This window comes from Actinia tenebrosa, unplaced genomic scaffold, assembly GCF_029948245.1.
Source record: "Actinia tenebrosa isolate PJP-AT-01 unplaced genomic scaffold, QUT_ActTen_1.0 PGA_scaffold7__59_contigs__length_16204524, whole genome shotgun sequence".
NCBI classification, from domain to species: Eukaryota; Metazoa; Cnidaria; class Anthozoa; order Actiniaria; family Actiniidae; genus Actinia; species Actinia tenebrosa.
In genome coordinates, this window is record NW_028292584.1 from 8531152 (window position 1) to 8545353 (window position 14202).

Here is a 14202-nt window from a genome sequence, read left to right on the forward strand (position 1 = left end):
TGATGTTTTTCCATAAGGGAAATTACATTATGCACAGGTGGATTCAGTCCATTGGTAAAAACATGTACAATGAATACATGTACAATCCGCCTTATATGTAATGTTCTAGTCATTCTGATACTATATTAATTGGCATAGTGAGGGGGGCAAGCCCCCTCTTCCCCTTCCCAAATTTTTGCTGAACCTCAGTAGATAATTAGAAGGAAACTCTAAAAATGAAATGCATATGGACGTTTTTAATGGAGAATGGTACATTGCTCATCTACAACCGAGACATTGCTAACCTTTTACTATATTGTAAATATGAAAGTCAACTTTTTTACATTACTTTTGATGCAACAAAAAAATCTCAAAACCCAGATTTTTGATATTGTTTAAAATTTGCTAACATTATTAATTATCATATGTAAATATGTAATTGTTCCTAAGGATTAATTTAGACCCCCCCTCCTCCTCCACTTTAAAAGGTTAGTGCCTCTTATAGCAGCCCATCTTTGAAAAAGAAATAAAAATAACTAACAAAAAAATAATTTCTCATTCTCCTTTAACCTACCATTGATAATGAATTAAGTATTTTAAAATCAATTTACTATTATTTTTTCTATATATCAATATGCTTGTTTTTAGTAAAATTAATTATGTCAATTATAATTTAACTTTATCAAGTTAAGTTTAAAACACTTTAGTTTAAAATATTAATTAGGAATTATAGTATACATGTACAAATATTTGAAATATAATGCATATGCTGATTGGCTGGCTACCGTGCTTATATCAGAGGACAGAGACAAATTTGCACAAAGTTCTCCAAAAATATTTAGTTTATGAAAGCAATATAAAATGGCTGCTTAGGTCTCTATATTGTCATATAAACACTGCGGGAGCTGCACAGCACTTGAAAAGCAAGAGAAACACTGGGCTATGCCTTGTATTTCTAAAGCTGTAAGCTTGCTTGTCTTGTGCTCTACAGCTCCCAGTGTGTGTTTATATCACAGTACAGAGACATGAAAGCGTTTTTTATATTCCTTAAATTAAAATGTCTCAGTATTTATCTCTTTAAGTAATATGCATTCAACTGAAAAGTCTTCGATTTTGAGTTGATTCTCAAGTCAGTCCTTTGTTGGACTCAAATAGAAATATAGAAGTGATGAATGACATAAAAAAGTTTTGAATTTTGAGTTGACGCTGAGTTGATTGGGGCAGTCCTTTCTTGGACTAAACTATGAATATAGAATTGCTGAATGACATAAAAACGTTTCGGACAAAAAGTGTAAGTGTATAATTGAATCATTGGAATAAAAGTGAAAAATATTGACATAAAAAATGTAGTTTACTGTATAAATGACATTTCCTGTGATTGTTGTTAGTAAATTAAAAGTTCCATCAATGCGTTAAGAATACAGAGCAATTATTCCTAATGGTGTCAAGATCCAAAATAACTTTTTGTGATAATTTCTACAAGTTCCCTTACTAAAATAATTTGAAAATTGAAGCAAAATGCCTGATTCAATGGAGGGGGCGTGAACCCCCAAGAAATTCATGACAGTATTTGCATATGGAGTAAAAAATGAAATTACAGGGAAAGTTACTGATAAAAAAAGACCTGGATGGCAGGGGAGGGTTGGGATACACATAATTATCGACCACCAATCTATCTCTTATAGATTTCCAAACTAAATACCATACGACTGCCGGGTGTTGCTTCTGGTAGCCTCCAGGACATCATCAATAGGGACCTTTTTGATTTCAGCAATTTTTTCGGCAACATAGATAGCCATTCCAGGATGACTCCACTTGTTGCTATTGGCAACAGCATTAGGTACAAAATAAGGCGCATCAGTTTCTAGAACAATTCTGTTCAGTGGGATGTCAAATGCTAACTCGTGAATTTCAGCAGCTTTAGCAAAGGTAACCAACCCAGCTATCCCAATGAAAAGATTAGGAAAAGCATTCAAGAATTTTGAAGCAAATGCAGAAGTGCCTGTAAAGCAATGTAAATGTATCTTCCAGTGGGCTGGCACTGTTTCCTGAAGAATTTTAAGTGTATCGGCTTCTGCTTCACGACAGTGGACAACCAGTGGTTTCCCCAGAGTGACTGCCCAAGTAGCTTGTTTTTTGAAAACTTCTTTCTGTATTTCTGGTTTTGAGCGAGACCTTTTGGAATAATCCAAACCAGTCTCACCCAGAGCAACAGCCTTGGGATTCTCTAGACACTGGATTATCTTTGCCTCTAAAGACTCTGTATAGTATTCTGCATTATGTGGATGGCAGCCAAATGCTCCCCATACTCTATCCTGAATGATAAGCTCCTCCCACATGCCAAATGCCGAGAAAGCAGCAGGGTCACAGAAAGTTGTCACACACCCTTCAAAGAATTCTGGGAATGGATGAATTGCTCTGAACTCCTCAAAACCCCTACTATGCCTGAATCTATCAAATACACACTCCAGATGACAATGCGTATCAATAAAATTCGTGTGACATTTTGGATAGAGCTGTAGCTTCTTGAATCTCCCTTGAAATTGGGAGCAGCCCTCGCTTGAATCAACTGCCCCTTCGCCTGAAGCAAAACTTGGACATTCCCTCTTCATATGGCCATGTTTTCCACAGGAAAAACATTTGATATTCGAGAGACTAATACGTTGTTTGTTTGGGCAGTCTTTTTTCAAGTGTCCTGTTTTTCCGCAACCAAAGCACTTCCTGGCATGATCGGCCATGTTGGGCTAATTTTCTCTGAACTTCAAACCCTTGAATTAATATCGCTACAAGAGAAAGAAAGAGAAATTGATATGTTTTTAAAAATAAAACGCAAGATTAAAGATAAAAGCAAAGCAGATGTTTTTCTGAGAAAATAAAAATATAAAGTCGGTCAGCTGATGTCCTTTTTGCGCGTGCTCAATACTACACATCATAATCCAAGATGGCGACATCCTTGGAGTCCTATGTGAATCGTATCCTTTGCGTTAATTTAGAAATAATTCTTCAGATCTCGACCTCTGTGCATAAAGAGAGTAGAATTGGCTCAAACTGATGCCCGTTTTATGAATTTGTTACGTAATTATTTACATTTATTACACAATTTAATTTATTAGTTAGGGTAACATGCCTCAACAGTTAAACAAGCTTTTTTCTGAAAGCTAAAGTCTCCTCAAGAGGAGCTATGTTTATAAATATAATAGACTTGATAGTTTAAAATCATGTAAGATTTTATGTATTACGTTGCCACCTTGATGAGTATTCTAGATACTGTAGCTGTTATAACACAGGACGGACGAATGATAGTGGTAAGTTATTTAATTTATTTTTCTATCAGCAATGCTGCGTTCTGATTGGATGATCTACTAGTAGGCTATAAGCTATACCCTACTAGTAGCGAAAAGTGCTTTGAAAATCAAAACTTATTTACATCTATATGTTCAACCGAATAGTTGTATTTGGCTAAGACAATTAGTCCTCTCAACCTCATTGCCTATGTATGAGTCAATAGCCCATTTGGTCTTTGGCCTTTTGGGCTGTTGACTCATAGCCCATTCTCACTCAAGGAAAAGTCTACAGAGTTCACTTGTTTATGAAAATATCAGTTAAGTTCCCAACCTTGGAAAGAACATTCAGAACTTTGTTTTGAACTCCAGTAATTTGATTCAAACTTTGTAACTAATATGCAAAGTTTGTCAGCAAACTTCCGAACTTCCAAACAAACTTCGGGACCTGATTGTCAAAAGTTATGTGAAATCCACTGTAACAGTTGTAAAAAGTCTTGCTAAATTTCTGGATTTTGGATAGCTGTATAACAATCAAAGCCTAGAGTTGGTTGGGATTCATGTAGAGGTCATGTGACCCTCTCCCTTAACTCAGGGAGTTATGTCAAAATGAACATCTCGACTTTAGGTAAAGGTGAAGATTCATAGTAGAATGAAGAAATGAAAAATGCTTATGCATTAGGTCTATTCATTATCTGAAATACCTGTTTTATTTATCAGGGCATCCTTAAAGGTTTTGACCAAACAGTAAATATTATACTGGATGAGAGCCATGAAAGAGTATTTTCCTCAGGCAGTGGAGTTGAACAAGTTCTTTTAGGACTATACATCATCAGAGGAGATAACATGTAAGTTATGTGAATCTACAACAGCCAAACTTCCAAATTACTCATCAAGTACTCTTTGAAATTATATTTTGCACTGATACATGTGTACTCTGCCTCCTCCCCCTCCCCCCTCCCCCCACTTTCACCCACTCACTAGCACTCCAAAATATCTCTTATGTTAAAGATGAAACTAATTTTCTCAAGAAAATAGAAATCGTCTTCGGCTATTCTGCACTGTAACTTTATACTTTATAAATTCCTATGTAATTTAAAGTCCTTCTTTCTATCTAACAGCCTAAGCAGGCTTTAAAAGAATCAGAAATTTGTAAATTTGATAGATAGAATGAGGGTTGTTCTTAATGAGGAATTCAGTATTATTTAAATCAAAGAAGGAAAAGGAGTTGATTTGCCCCCCCCCCCCCCCCCCCCCCCAAAGCTTAACTAGCTTAAAAAACCTTGTTGTCATTGTCATTGCTAATCATTGTCTGTCTTGCTCCTCAGAGCATTAATTGGAGAGATTGACGATGAAGTAGATGCAGCTATGGACTTATCAGATATTCGTGCAGATCCCCTGAACTCTGTTGTTTACTAATGCTAGAGCCAAGCTTAACTTTGTACTGTACATATGCTTGTATTCTCCAAGTTCATATCCACCTCCCTACTTCAGTCCTGATAGATCTTTTGCTCTAATGAAATGAAAATTTCATCCCACTTCAGCCCAACAAGAAGTGGAAAGCACACAAAATATCCTGTCCAATACTAATGGAGTCCTGTCATTGTCTTTGTTACCTGTTTTTTGTTGTTGTTGCTGTTGTCATTCTTTTGTTTGTTTGGCAACTTTATATTTCGAAAAGCAAAATATTGTTGATACTTGTAAAAATCCTGAAGTTAGATTTCATTTTCTAAACCTACAAATTGGCCATAGATCACAGAAGTACATTTTTAATGCTTTTAGGGAAAAAAAGACTTCTTTCTTTACTAAGATTTAGATATTCTAGTTCACACATTTTTATGTCAGAAAAAACTGAGTATCTATTAAGTAATAATAAATCATTATTTATTGTTTATAAAACTTAGGTTGTCAACGAAATTATTATATAAGAGCTATGGAGTATCCAAGGGGAGGGGCCAAATAGATCTCCTCCGCTTTAGGATTGAATTTGCTTGAGTTAAGTTGACCCTGTGGGCACTTCTTGGCTAAGTAGAAACGACAGATGAGAACTTGAATAATAAAAGGACATAGAGTAGATTTTTTTTTTCCTTTCCCTACTGGAGATTCATAGTTTGACAGTATGGAGACGTTTTTCTTGTTTAATTTACGCAAGCTTTAAACTTCACGGTTTTTTGTTTTTTGTTTTTTTTGCTTTGTTTTTGTTTTTTCTTGCTTCCATTGATCAAACTCATGCCAAGCCCAAAATACACTATGGGCGATGTCGAGAATCTAAGTTCAGTTCAGCGACCACGAATAAGCGGTTTACAAGTCGAGGTTGGAGTTATAGTTTCTTTCATATTTTTTATATTTAACTTGTAAAAGTTTCATGTTTATTTTTATATATATTACTAAGGCTAAATTACTGAAGCTTATTAGAATTATCGAATTATCTCTCACTCGTTCGCGTATCCAAGCCTCCATGAAATATTCTGTTTATTATATAATTATCCATAAAATCACCTTAATAAGCTTTTTGTTATTATAAAAAGTTTTTATTTGTAAGCTAATAGCTTAAATAAACAGATTGAACGATATTTTCACATGTGAAATATCAGTTTTTCGAAAAGGAGAAGTATAGGTATTTTATGGATAATTATATGATAAACATTATTATTATTTCATTATTATAACAAAACTTTAACCAACCTTTTTCGAAAATTATTTTTGAAAGATGGCAGCCAACTGAATCTAGAACGGGAAATTTCTTTGCGTCTAGAACTTTCTGGGTCGCGCAGAAAAAGCACTCTAATCTAGAATTGATAACTGAAGTAGTGGCAACACGAGTCAATAGACCACAGGAGTCTGTTAAAGTGCCTATGACACCTAGCTCAATATTTCCACTATTCTACATAAAGTGAATATTTGAATGGTAAAATATTTTGATATGATAGTTTGAGTGGTGCATCTTCATCGGAGATATCAAAGTTTATACTTCCAGTATGTTGATGAGTGTGCTGTCATAGGAGAACTCAATATTGAGTTAGTAGTATAGGCAATTTCATAAGTCTCTTTTAAAAGAGGCTTAACAAGCGTTTTTCCAAAATTCCTCATTTTCATGTTTTTCATTCCTTCATTCATTCATTTCAAAACGTCTAAGTTTGATCTATACTTTTAACTTAGAATTGGCAAATGAATTCTAAATGCGCGATAATTATAGGGTTTGTTTCTGGATTAATTCAGTTCCGTTTGATTGTTTTGGATCCCGCCATCGCGTCGCGGTCCTCGTAGAAATATATAAGCACTCAGTACTGCAAGCTGCTCACCGAGTGATTCACTTGTGAGATAGTTAAGCTCACACTCATCTAGGAGCGCCTGAACTTTATGGTCTAGAATATTGGTATAAACTTTAAAACCTTCAAAAAAAATCAAATCAATTTTTATCGTTATCCTGAAACAACCTCTGGGCTGATCAGGACCGGGCTATTCCACAGACCTATTTGGAATTTAGCTTGTTACGGTTTGTTACGGAGGGAGTAAAACCGAAGAACCTGGAGAAAAACCCTCAAATCGTGAGACCTAACCAGCTCTATATATTCACATGCATGCATATGATGCCCTGAGAGGAACTGAAAATCCGCCAGTATGATTTCGGAAAGACCAGAAGTAAAACTCGATGCCGATTCGTGTATGAATTTAAGTGAGATATACCTTAACAATTTGTCAGATGCTGAAAAGAACGTGTTCTTGGCTGGGCTAGTGCTCAACATTGTTTCGTCAATAGTATCTGTGATAATGAATGCTATGATTTTCTATATACTTTTAAAGATTTCTCAAGTCTATGATGTCGTTCATCCAATCCTTTGCAGTATTTGTGGCGCAGGCTTGTTTGCTGGAATTGTAGTACAGCCCTTACATGCCGTCAACAATTATCTAGATCCCAAAACGTTTCAGTACATCTGGCCATGCCATAAAATTCCAGCCGTTATTTTTGCTGCAGCATTTCATTTAACTGGTTATGGCGTACTAGCAAGTCTTGCTCTGCTAAGTTATTATCACCTACAAGCCGTGTCTGATCCTGCAAGGTTTCGAACAAGATATACCGTAAAGAAGTCTCGAAAGCACGTTGCATACTTGTGGATATCGGAAATCATCGTGACGTTCGGTTCTCAGGGGATTTTCTGGGAAGATACTAGAATTCTTGAAATGGTTTTCTACGTTGGAGCAAGTATACTTGCTTTAACAATAACTGCCTTCCAACTATGGACTTTTTTTGTCACTGAAAATACACAACAGTAATATGCTTAGCCCAGAGACAGATTCACTTCAAGTAGCTTTAGTCGTAAAACGCGCGAAAAAGATGTCTAAAACTAGTGCGATGATCTTCGTGGCATTAGTTCTTTCGTGCTTACCAGTAATAGTAGCATTTGTTAACCTTATCAACTCCAGAAGAGGCATAACTGCAAAGATATCTGCAAGAGAACGAAATACGACCAACAAAACTGTCCTACTTAATATGAAGATCTTAACGTTTCTATTCCCAGCAGTATATCCGTTCATTTTGCTCTTCATGAACAAAGATTTCGCCAAAGCAGCAACAACATTAGTAAAATCTTTTCATTGCGTAAAGACAGTCAGAACGGTTGATATTACAGTTACACCTGCCGGTCAAGTAACTGCTGCAAGTATAGGGGTAATCCCAATGCAAAACCGAAATGTCATTTTGGAACTACCAAAAGATGATGTTCCAAGCAAGCGTCTACAAATTTCCAGGGCGTTGGATGAGAGGAAATCACGATGAGTATTCAATGAAGCCTAATTGCAATTGCCTTGTCATTATGATTGAAATAGGTAAAGCATATGTATATGTGATTGTACTTCATTTTCAAAAAAAACAAACTCAATTCCCCATAAATGTTGCATAATACGGTATACACGAGGGCATAACTAGTGAACGCAAGTGATAATTCAAACAGCTAATAGAGCAGAACAATTTGTAAAATTTACGCCGGGCCCAGCAGTTAAAGATCGATTCCATGGTAATTGCCAATAAATGTAGATAAATTACATAATTTTATCTCGATATTGTCTCAAATGCAAAGAATTAGACAAGAAAAAAAGGAAGTAAGTTGATTCATTGTACCCCATACTGAATGGCAAATCAAACATGCCGAACGAACGTTTCCTAAAACAAGGTGTGTTTTTCATTAATCAACACTGAATACTAAAACCGAATTGAGGCACAAATCGTCGTGGCAACATTTTTTCGCCAAAGGCGAAGTGCATATCTTTGAATAGTTATCGAGACGTAGTCCAGCTATTCGAGGCTGCACATGAGAAGACACATGAATATGGATACAGCTTTAACGAAGGATAACTGATTTTGTCAAGCCGAGAATGACACATGGTGTCATTATGGGAAGGCATTATGCCCAAATAGAGATGTGTCAATAACCCCCCCCCCCCCCCCCCCCAAAGAACGTCTTGCTTTTGATGGAAAATGATTGTCCACCTTCAAAATACACCATTGATAAATAATATAAAATTGAAATCGTTTGATAGGTTTTCAACACAACTAAGGATGCAAATAAATATTTAATCCTGACTCTTTAATTTCCTGAGTGATACGTCTACGAAAAGAATGGTCATCCGATAGGAAACAATGTCAAGATTAGTCACTAAAGCTGAACCAAGAATGACAACTCAGCCATCCTTTACAAGACTTGTCAATATTTACCGTTCTATTGTACCATAACACAGAAGGCAGCTGCTACAAGGCTACAGAAACTAGGTTTGTTCAGTTTTATTGCTTGTACTTCATATTTTTGACTCCAACTAGGAAGGGGGGGAATGGTACTCAGTCTCCCTTAACAAAACTGGGATGAGATGGTGTGAAAGGGAATATAAGAATTAATTAGTGTCTTTGTGTTTCGTAAAACCAAGATTCATGTTAATACGATGATGGGCGTATTTTTGTCTCCATGCGAAACAGTTTCAGTTCAAAAACAATATATAATTTTAATAATATATTTTTCAAAAACAATACAAGTAGTGTTCGATATCTTTCAAAATTCGTGTATAGATTTATCGTGCCTTGAAGGCATTGCACTAGTTGAGTAAAAAATGACCGTCTTAGAATCAAACAGATGGTAGAGAAAATTATTTCGAAACCTTGAAAATATGGTTTACAACAGCCTCAAATTTGCCGGGTGTCCTCGTGTTCGGATAAGATCCCGTTTTTTTTATGTGACGCAGCTTCGGATTTTTAACCTTCTATTTAGGAAATGGAAAAGTCGATGAATGCATGCAAATTGGATTGAGTGGGTCAGTCTCTTAAACCCTGAAGGCACCCCTACTGTTCCGCCTTCTCGGGATGTTATTGATAACCTTGTTTGCCCAGGTTCCCACCTGCTTCTTTTTTGACAAACATCACGTATTCTGAAATAAGTGACTCTCTCGATAATCTGGTCATTCTGAAGAAAAGATTCGATGATGCTGAAGATTGTGATATTGTCGCTGTTTGCATTTGCGCCTGTCTTGATAGAAGGTAATATATAGATATACTTTTTGGCGTCCTTTCTTGAAGGTTTTTGTTAAGTTTACATGAAGTTAAGGAAATTTGATCATAGTGCTTAGCTTATCCCCCTTTACATTAGGATATATCTTACAGTATACTCCGCCCCAAACACGTCATGAGAGATGTTAATTTGTACGATTTGGGAGTAACGCCTTTGAATGTCTCTGTTAAAACCAACACCTATCTATTTCACCAAATTCCGCCATTTTTCCGTGGTATGTTCTCTTATTTAGCACAATTTTCGTCATCTAGCCGTCAAAATGTTGTGGACTCATGAGGCGTAGCCGAGACATACCATGGAAAAATGGAGAAATCTTCATTCCCCCTCGGCATATTTAACGAACTTTCCCTTAGATATTATTTTATACATCAATTTATAAACGAATGCACAATTACCACTATATGATTTGTAATTTGTTTACTTACCATTTACTATTCCATAGAAGTGTCCATATCATGGCAGGCACTGGCTTACATCGCGCTTTTCATTGCATCATATATCCATGCTGCAGGGTGTGATGTTCGTACCGCTGGTTGTCATGTTGTTAGCTCAATATTTCATCCATTATACTGCTCCTCTATCAATTTACATTACGTTACGTCCTATTTTCCGATTCTTGTGGTAATCATCCCGTGCGGGATCTCGTGTAGTTGCTGGCACTGATGCACTACCTAACAAATTGCTGTATTTTCATTGTATTAATTTTAAATTCTTCAGGATGTGGTAATCGTCCCGCGGGATCTCGTGTAGTTGCTGGCACTGATGCTTTACCCAACTCATGGCCCTGGCAAATCTCCCTTCAACGAAAATCCAGATACGGCGGTTTTTTCCACACATGCGGAGGATCTCTTATTACACCTGAACACGTAGTTACTGCTGCCCACTGTGTGTCTTCTGAATCACGCGTCGGCCAATATCGAGTTGTCTTGGGTAAGTAAATTATAAAATAAGAGAGTAAGATTTTTTTGATAATAACGATGCTCCCATTAGTTTTTGTAACCACACTTTGGCAAAAATTAGTCCGACCTTAGCTGCATCGATTTTTATACCAAAACTTAGATTATTACTCTACTAGATACAATGCTCCGCATATGAAATTTGAATAAAAAGTTTCCTCTATAAACTAAGAGGCTGGAACCATTATAGCCGTTCGGCACTGAAACGCTCCCACTCAATTTTAGAAATTCCAGCTTTAGAAGCTTCCTGATCAGTCTGCAATTACCCTGAGATAGCGGGACCGAAATATCCAGCGTAACCAGGTAACTAGTCATGAATGCTTTGCGCTAGCAGTACTTATGATGTTTGTAGGTGTGGGCCTGATTCAAAAACACGCGCAGTCTCCATAGGAGGACCCATTTGTTTGTTTCTTACTGCTAAATACTTTGAATAACTCGTAGGAGAGCACGATCGTAAAAAGCAAGATGGTGAGATAAGTGTGGCAGTTCACTCGATACAAGCACACGAGGGATTCAGCATGAAACATTTGAGAAATGACATCGCAGTGATTCGTCTTGCGAGGCCTGTTGTGTTGAACGGCAAAATAGGAACAGTTTGTCTGCCTCCAAAGGACTCTAGAGTTGTCGAAAACAAAAAATGCTTTATCACAGGTAAACTTCTTATTTCAGTCGTATTTAGTGATGTAATATAAGAGGGTGAGATTGATATTCCCCTGCATACATTGCTTGATGATCTGATGAGCAAGGGTATCTTTCCTTTGATTTATATGTGGTCAAGTCAGCCAATCAGCGTGCTTACTTCCCAAATATTCTGTAATACTTAATGATTACAAAATAATTTTCTCTAGGCTGGGGTCGAACCATTGGAGGAGGTAAGGCAGCAACAATTCTCCAACAAGCTGAGCTTCCAGTTGCCTCACATCAAAAATGCGATCAGGCAAACAGCAACTTGGTTCCTGTACACGAAGAATCTATGTTGTGTGCTGGATACGCTACGACAGGCATCCATGTCAGCGGTTGTCAAGGAGACAGTGGTGGACCCTTTGTTTGTGAGGAGGGTGGTAGGTGGGTGTTGAGAGGGGCGGTAAGCTGGGGGAACCCTAAGTGCCTGGCTGAGAATACGTACACGGTGTTTGCACGAGTGAGTTCGTACATTGACTGGATAAACCAGAGAACTAGTTCAGGAGGTAAGGAAAATATGAAACTGAACATTTTATCATTTAATTAGCTTCTGAAAACATTGCTTTAGAGTCTACAATGCATCTTAAAAGTGTTTTGAATGCGAGGTCGACATGGAAATACAAAAGAAATGCCACAAATTCCATCGAAAAGTGATTGTTTTTGTATTTTCATGTTAGCCTCGCATCCACTTTACTTTTGAGAAGAGTCCTTTCCTTACCTGATACAGTACACAATTTTTGTATGAGCTTGAGAATGAAATATATCGTAAACCATCAAGTCCAAAAAAACGGCTGTGTTAACTGTCAAAGCCGTAGGCTTTGACGGATAAAACAGCCCTTTTTATCGATACGGCAGCCATCTTGAATTTTGCTTGAATCATGACATTATAGGATGCCGAGGTAGCCTCCTTTGCAGACCTTATTCGTGTCTGACTCTTATCCCTAGGGGGGAGATAGAGGAGGAATAAGAGACCGACACGAATAATGAACGTCTGCAAAGGACGCTAATGCCAAGGGGTAAACTATTGGAAAATTTATAGACTGCATAACTGTCAGGGTGTCTTTATATAACTTTACCCTTTTCAATGGGAATCTCATCTGAAGAAAGCAATTAAATTTGCTGGTAGTTGGAAAAGTATCATGCGAAACACCAAGACTTTATATAATTTGAAAATGTAACTCCGCCACTCTATGCTTTATAAGTTTTCTACGTGTTTGCCCCCTCGGCATCCCATAATTCAAGATGGCCGCCATATTAGTACAAGGTCTATTATTGATAACTGATTAATAGTGAAACTTTTCCACACAGGTACTCTTCCACCTCTTCCTCCACCAACTAATCCACCAGGTAAGAAGTAAATAATCTTCATTTAATCAAAGCCTAAAACAACCTCTATGTTGAGTTGATCTAAGTCAGGGCACGGTTAACACGCACGGATCGAACATTAAAACAACCTCTGGGCTGATCAAAGTCAAAGCACGGCTAACTCACAGTTTGAATTAAAATTTAGCGTCTTAGTGTCAAGTGCAGACGATAATTTTTCTGTTTTAAATTTTTTTTTTCTTGTGATGTTTAGCTTGCAAAAACAAGTGGGGTGATGCAACATGTGACATCTACAAAGCGAATTGCAATTTCATTACGGTAAAGCTTGGGTGTCAGAAAATGTGCAACTTTTGTAGGTAAGCCATGTTCTGAATGATATTTTATACTTAATGGCTCTAGAGAAAAATGAAGTCGCCATCTTTGACATACGCCCTAAAACAAATCAAACGGACTGTAATGCCCAACTTGACCCAGTTTTTACCTCATCGAAATGGCTAATACAAAACATGTAGCCACATGTCTTTGGGAGAGCAAGATACTGCTGTAACAAAGAACATGTAATCGAATAGAGAATAGTGATCAAGCACAAAACATTCCAAGGCGAGCTGAGGTTTCATACAAAATAAAGAATAATCCCGATAACATTATTGTTTCCCCGGGGCCTCGGTGTGAAACGTTTTGTGCTTTACCACCCAACCAGAATATCGCCGGAAAGTTGGCCTCATATGTTAAGTTTTAGCATTTTGCGACGTTCTTTTGAATTCGAGTTTGAGGGCCAAAATCTGTATTTTATTAGCACGAAGACGTTTTTTGACGAACTTGAATATACACTACAGGTGGGCAGATGTTTTGCAGTGCTCTTGAGGAAAAATTTATAAACTGAACGAAATAGCAAAAAACTTATATTTGGATTAATAGTCACATGGTTAATAGAAGCCAAGAAAGTGACACTGTGTCGGGCTTACTTTGGTCTATTAATAGATTGATTTGCTCAAATCTAACGTTTGTACTGATTTTTTTCTTCTTAATTTTTAGAACCCAAGGATAGATTTAAGCAACAGGTTGCATTATAACTATGGATTAAAATAAAATAGTCACCATGACTCAGTCGTTTGTTGAATTAGCTGACAAAAATAGAAGAATAGTCTGTGGGAGTCTATGGGGGATTTACTTAGTTTCCGTGCACCATGTTGTACTTCCTACGTAAGAAAAAGAAAAAGAAAAAGAAAAAGAAAAAGAAAAAACCCCACAAAAACGAACCGGTAGTTGTGGAATGGTATAATTCAAAAAAACAAAAATCACTTCCCCTCTCTTAAAAACTTTTTCTTTCGGCAAGTGAAACCTTTACTTATTAAGCGAACATCCTTAAAAAAAGTTGACAACTTCTCTCGAGTGTCTCGGTACTCTAGCTACATGACCTACAAACCT

At 36.9% G+C, this 14202-nt stretch overlaps 3 protein-coding genes across 3 annotated transcripts; 2 read left to right on the forward strand and 1 right to left on the reverse strand.

Annotated features, from left to right (window-relative positions):
* Positions 1–216: 216 nt before the first annotated feature.
* LOC116305916 (3'-5' RNA nuclease TATDN2-like) lies at positions 217–2853 on the reverse strand. Its single transcript, XM_031715918.2, has one exon. It carries the CDS (start codon positions 2715–2717, stop codon positions 1674–1676), a length of 1044 nt encoding a protein of 347 aa, XP_031571778.2. The 5' UTR covers positions 2718–2853; the 3' UTR covers positions 217–1673.
* A 43-nt stretch (positions 2854–2896) lies between these two features.
* LOC116305917 (U6 snRNA-associated Sm-like protein LSm8) lies at positions 2897–5334 on the forward strand. The gene is made up of 4 exons (XM_031715919.2): positions 2897–2951; positions 3244–3284; positions 3981–4108; positions 4589–5334. Exons 1-4 carry the CDS (start codon positions 2921–2923, stop codon positions 4677–4679), a joined length of 291 nt encoding a protein of 96 aa, XP_031571779.1. The 5' UTR covers positions 2897–2920; the 3' UTR covers positions 4680–5334.
* A 4329-nt stretch (positions 5335–9663) lies between these two features.
* LOC116305895 (chymotrypsin-C) lies at positions 9664–13877 on the forward strand. The gene is made up of 7 exons (XM_031715895.2): positions 9664–9783; positions 10532–10744; positions 11212–11421; positions 11619–11957; positions 12760–12798; positions 13028–13130; positions 13810–13877. The coding sequence occupies exons 1-7, from the start codon at positions 9726–9728 to the stop codon at positions 13820–13822; spliced, it is 975 nt and encodes a 324-aa protein (XP_031571755.1). The 5' UTR covers positions 9664–9725; the 3' UTR covers positions 13823–13877.
* The last annotated feature ends 325 nt before the right edge of the window (positions 13878–14202 follow it).

Bases quoted from the DNA above. Each gene is read 5' to 3' on its own strand.
- LOC116305895 (XM_031715895.2), top strand. From the start codon at position 9,726: ATGATGCTGAAGATTGTGATATTGTCGCTGTTTGCATTTGCGCCTGTC. The intron at 11,958-12,759 runs GTAAGGAAAATA...TTTTCCACACAG, and splicing joins CCAGAGAACTAGTTCAGGAG to GTACTCTTCCACCTCTTCCT. The intron at 12,799-13,027 runs GTAAGAAGTAAA...TGTGATGTTTAG, and splicing joins TCCACCAACTAATCCACCAG to CTTGCAAAAACAAGTGGGGT.
- LOC116305917 (XM_031715919.2), top strand. From the start codon at position 2,921: ATGGCGACATCCTTGGAGTCCTATGTGAATC. The intron at 2,952-3,243 runs GTATCCTTTGCG...TGAGTATTCTAG, and splicing joins CTTGGAGTCCTATGTGAATC to ATACTGTAGCTGTTATAACA. The intron at 3,285-3,980 runs GTAAGTTATTTA...TTTATTTATCAG, and splicing joins AGGACGGACGAATGATAGTG to GGCATCCTTAAAGGTTTTGA.
- LOC116305916 (XM_031715918.2), bottom strand. From the start codon at position 2,717: ATGGCCGATCATGCCAGGAAGTGCTTTGGTTGCGGAAAAACAGGACAC.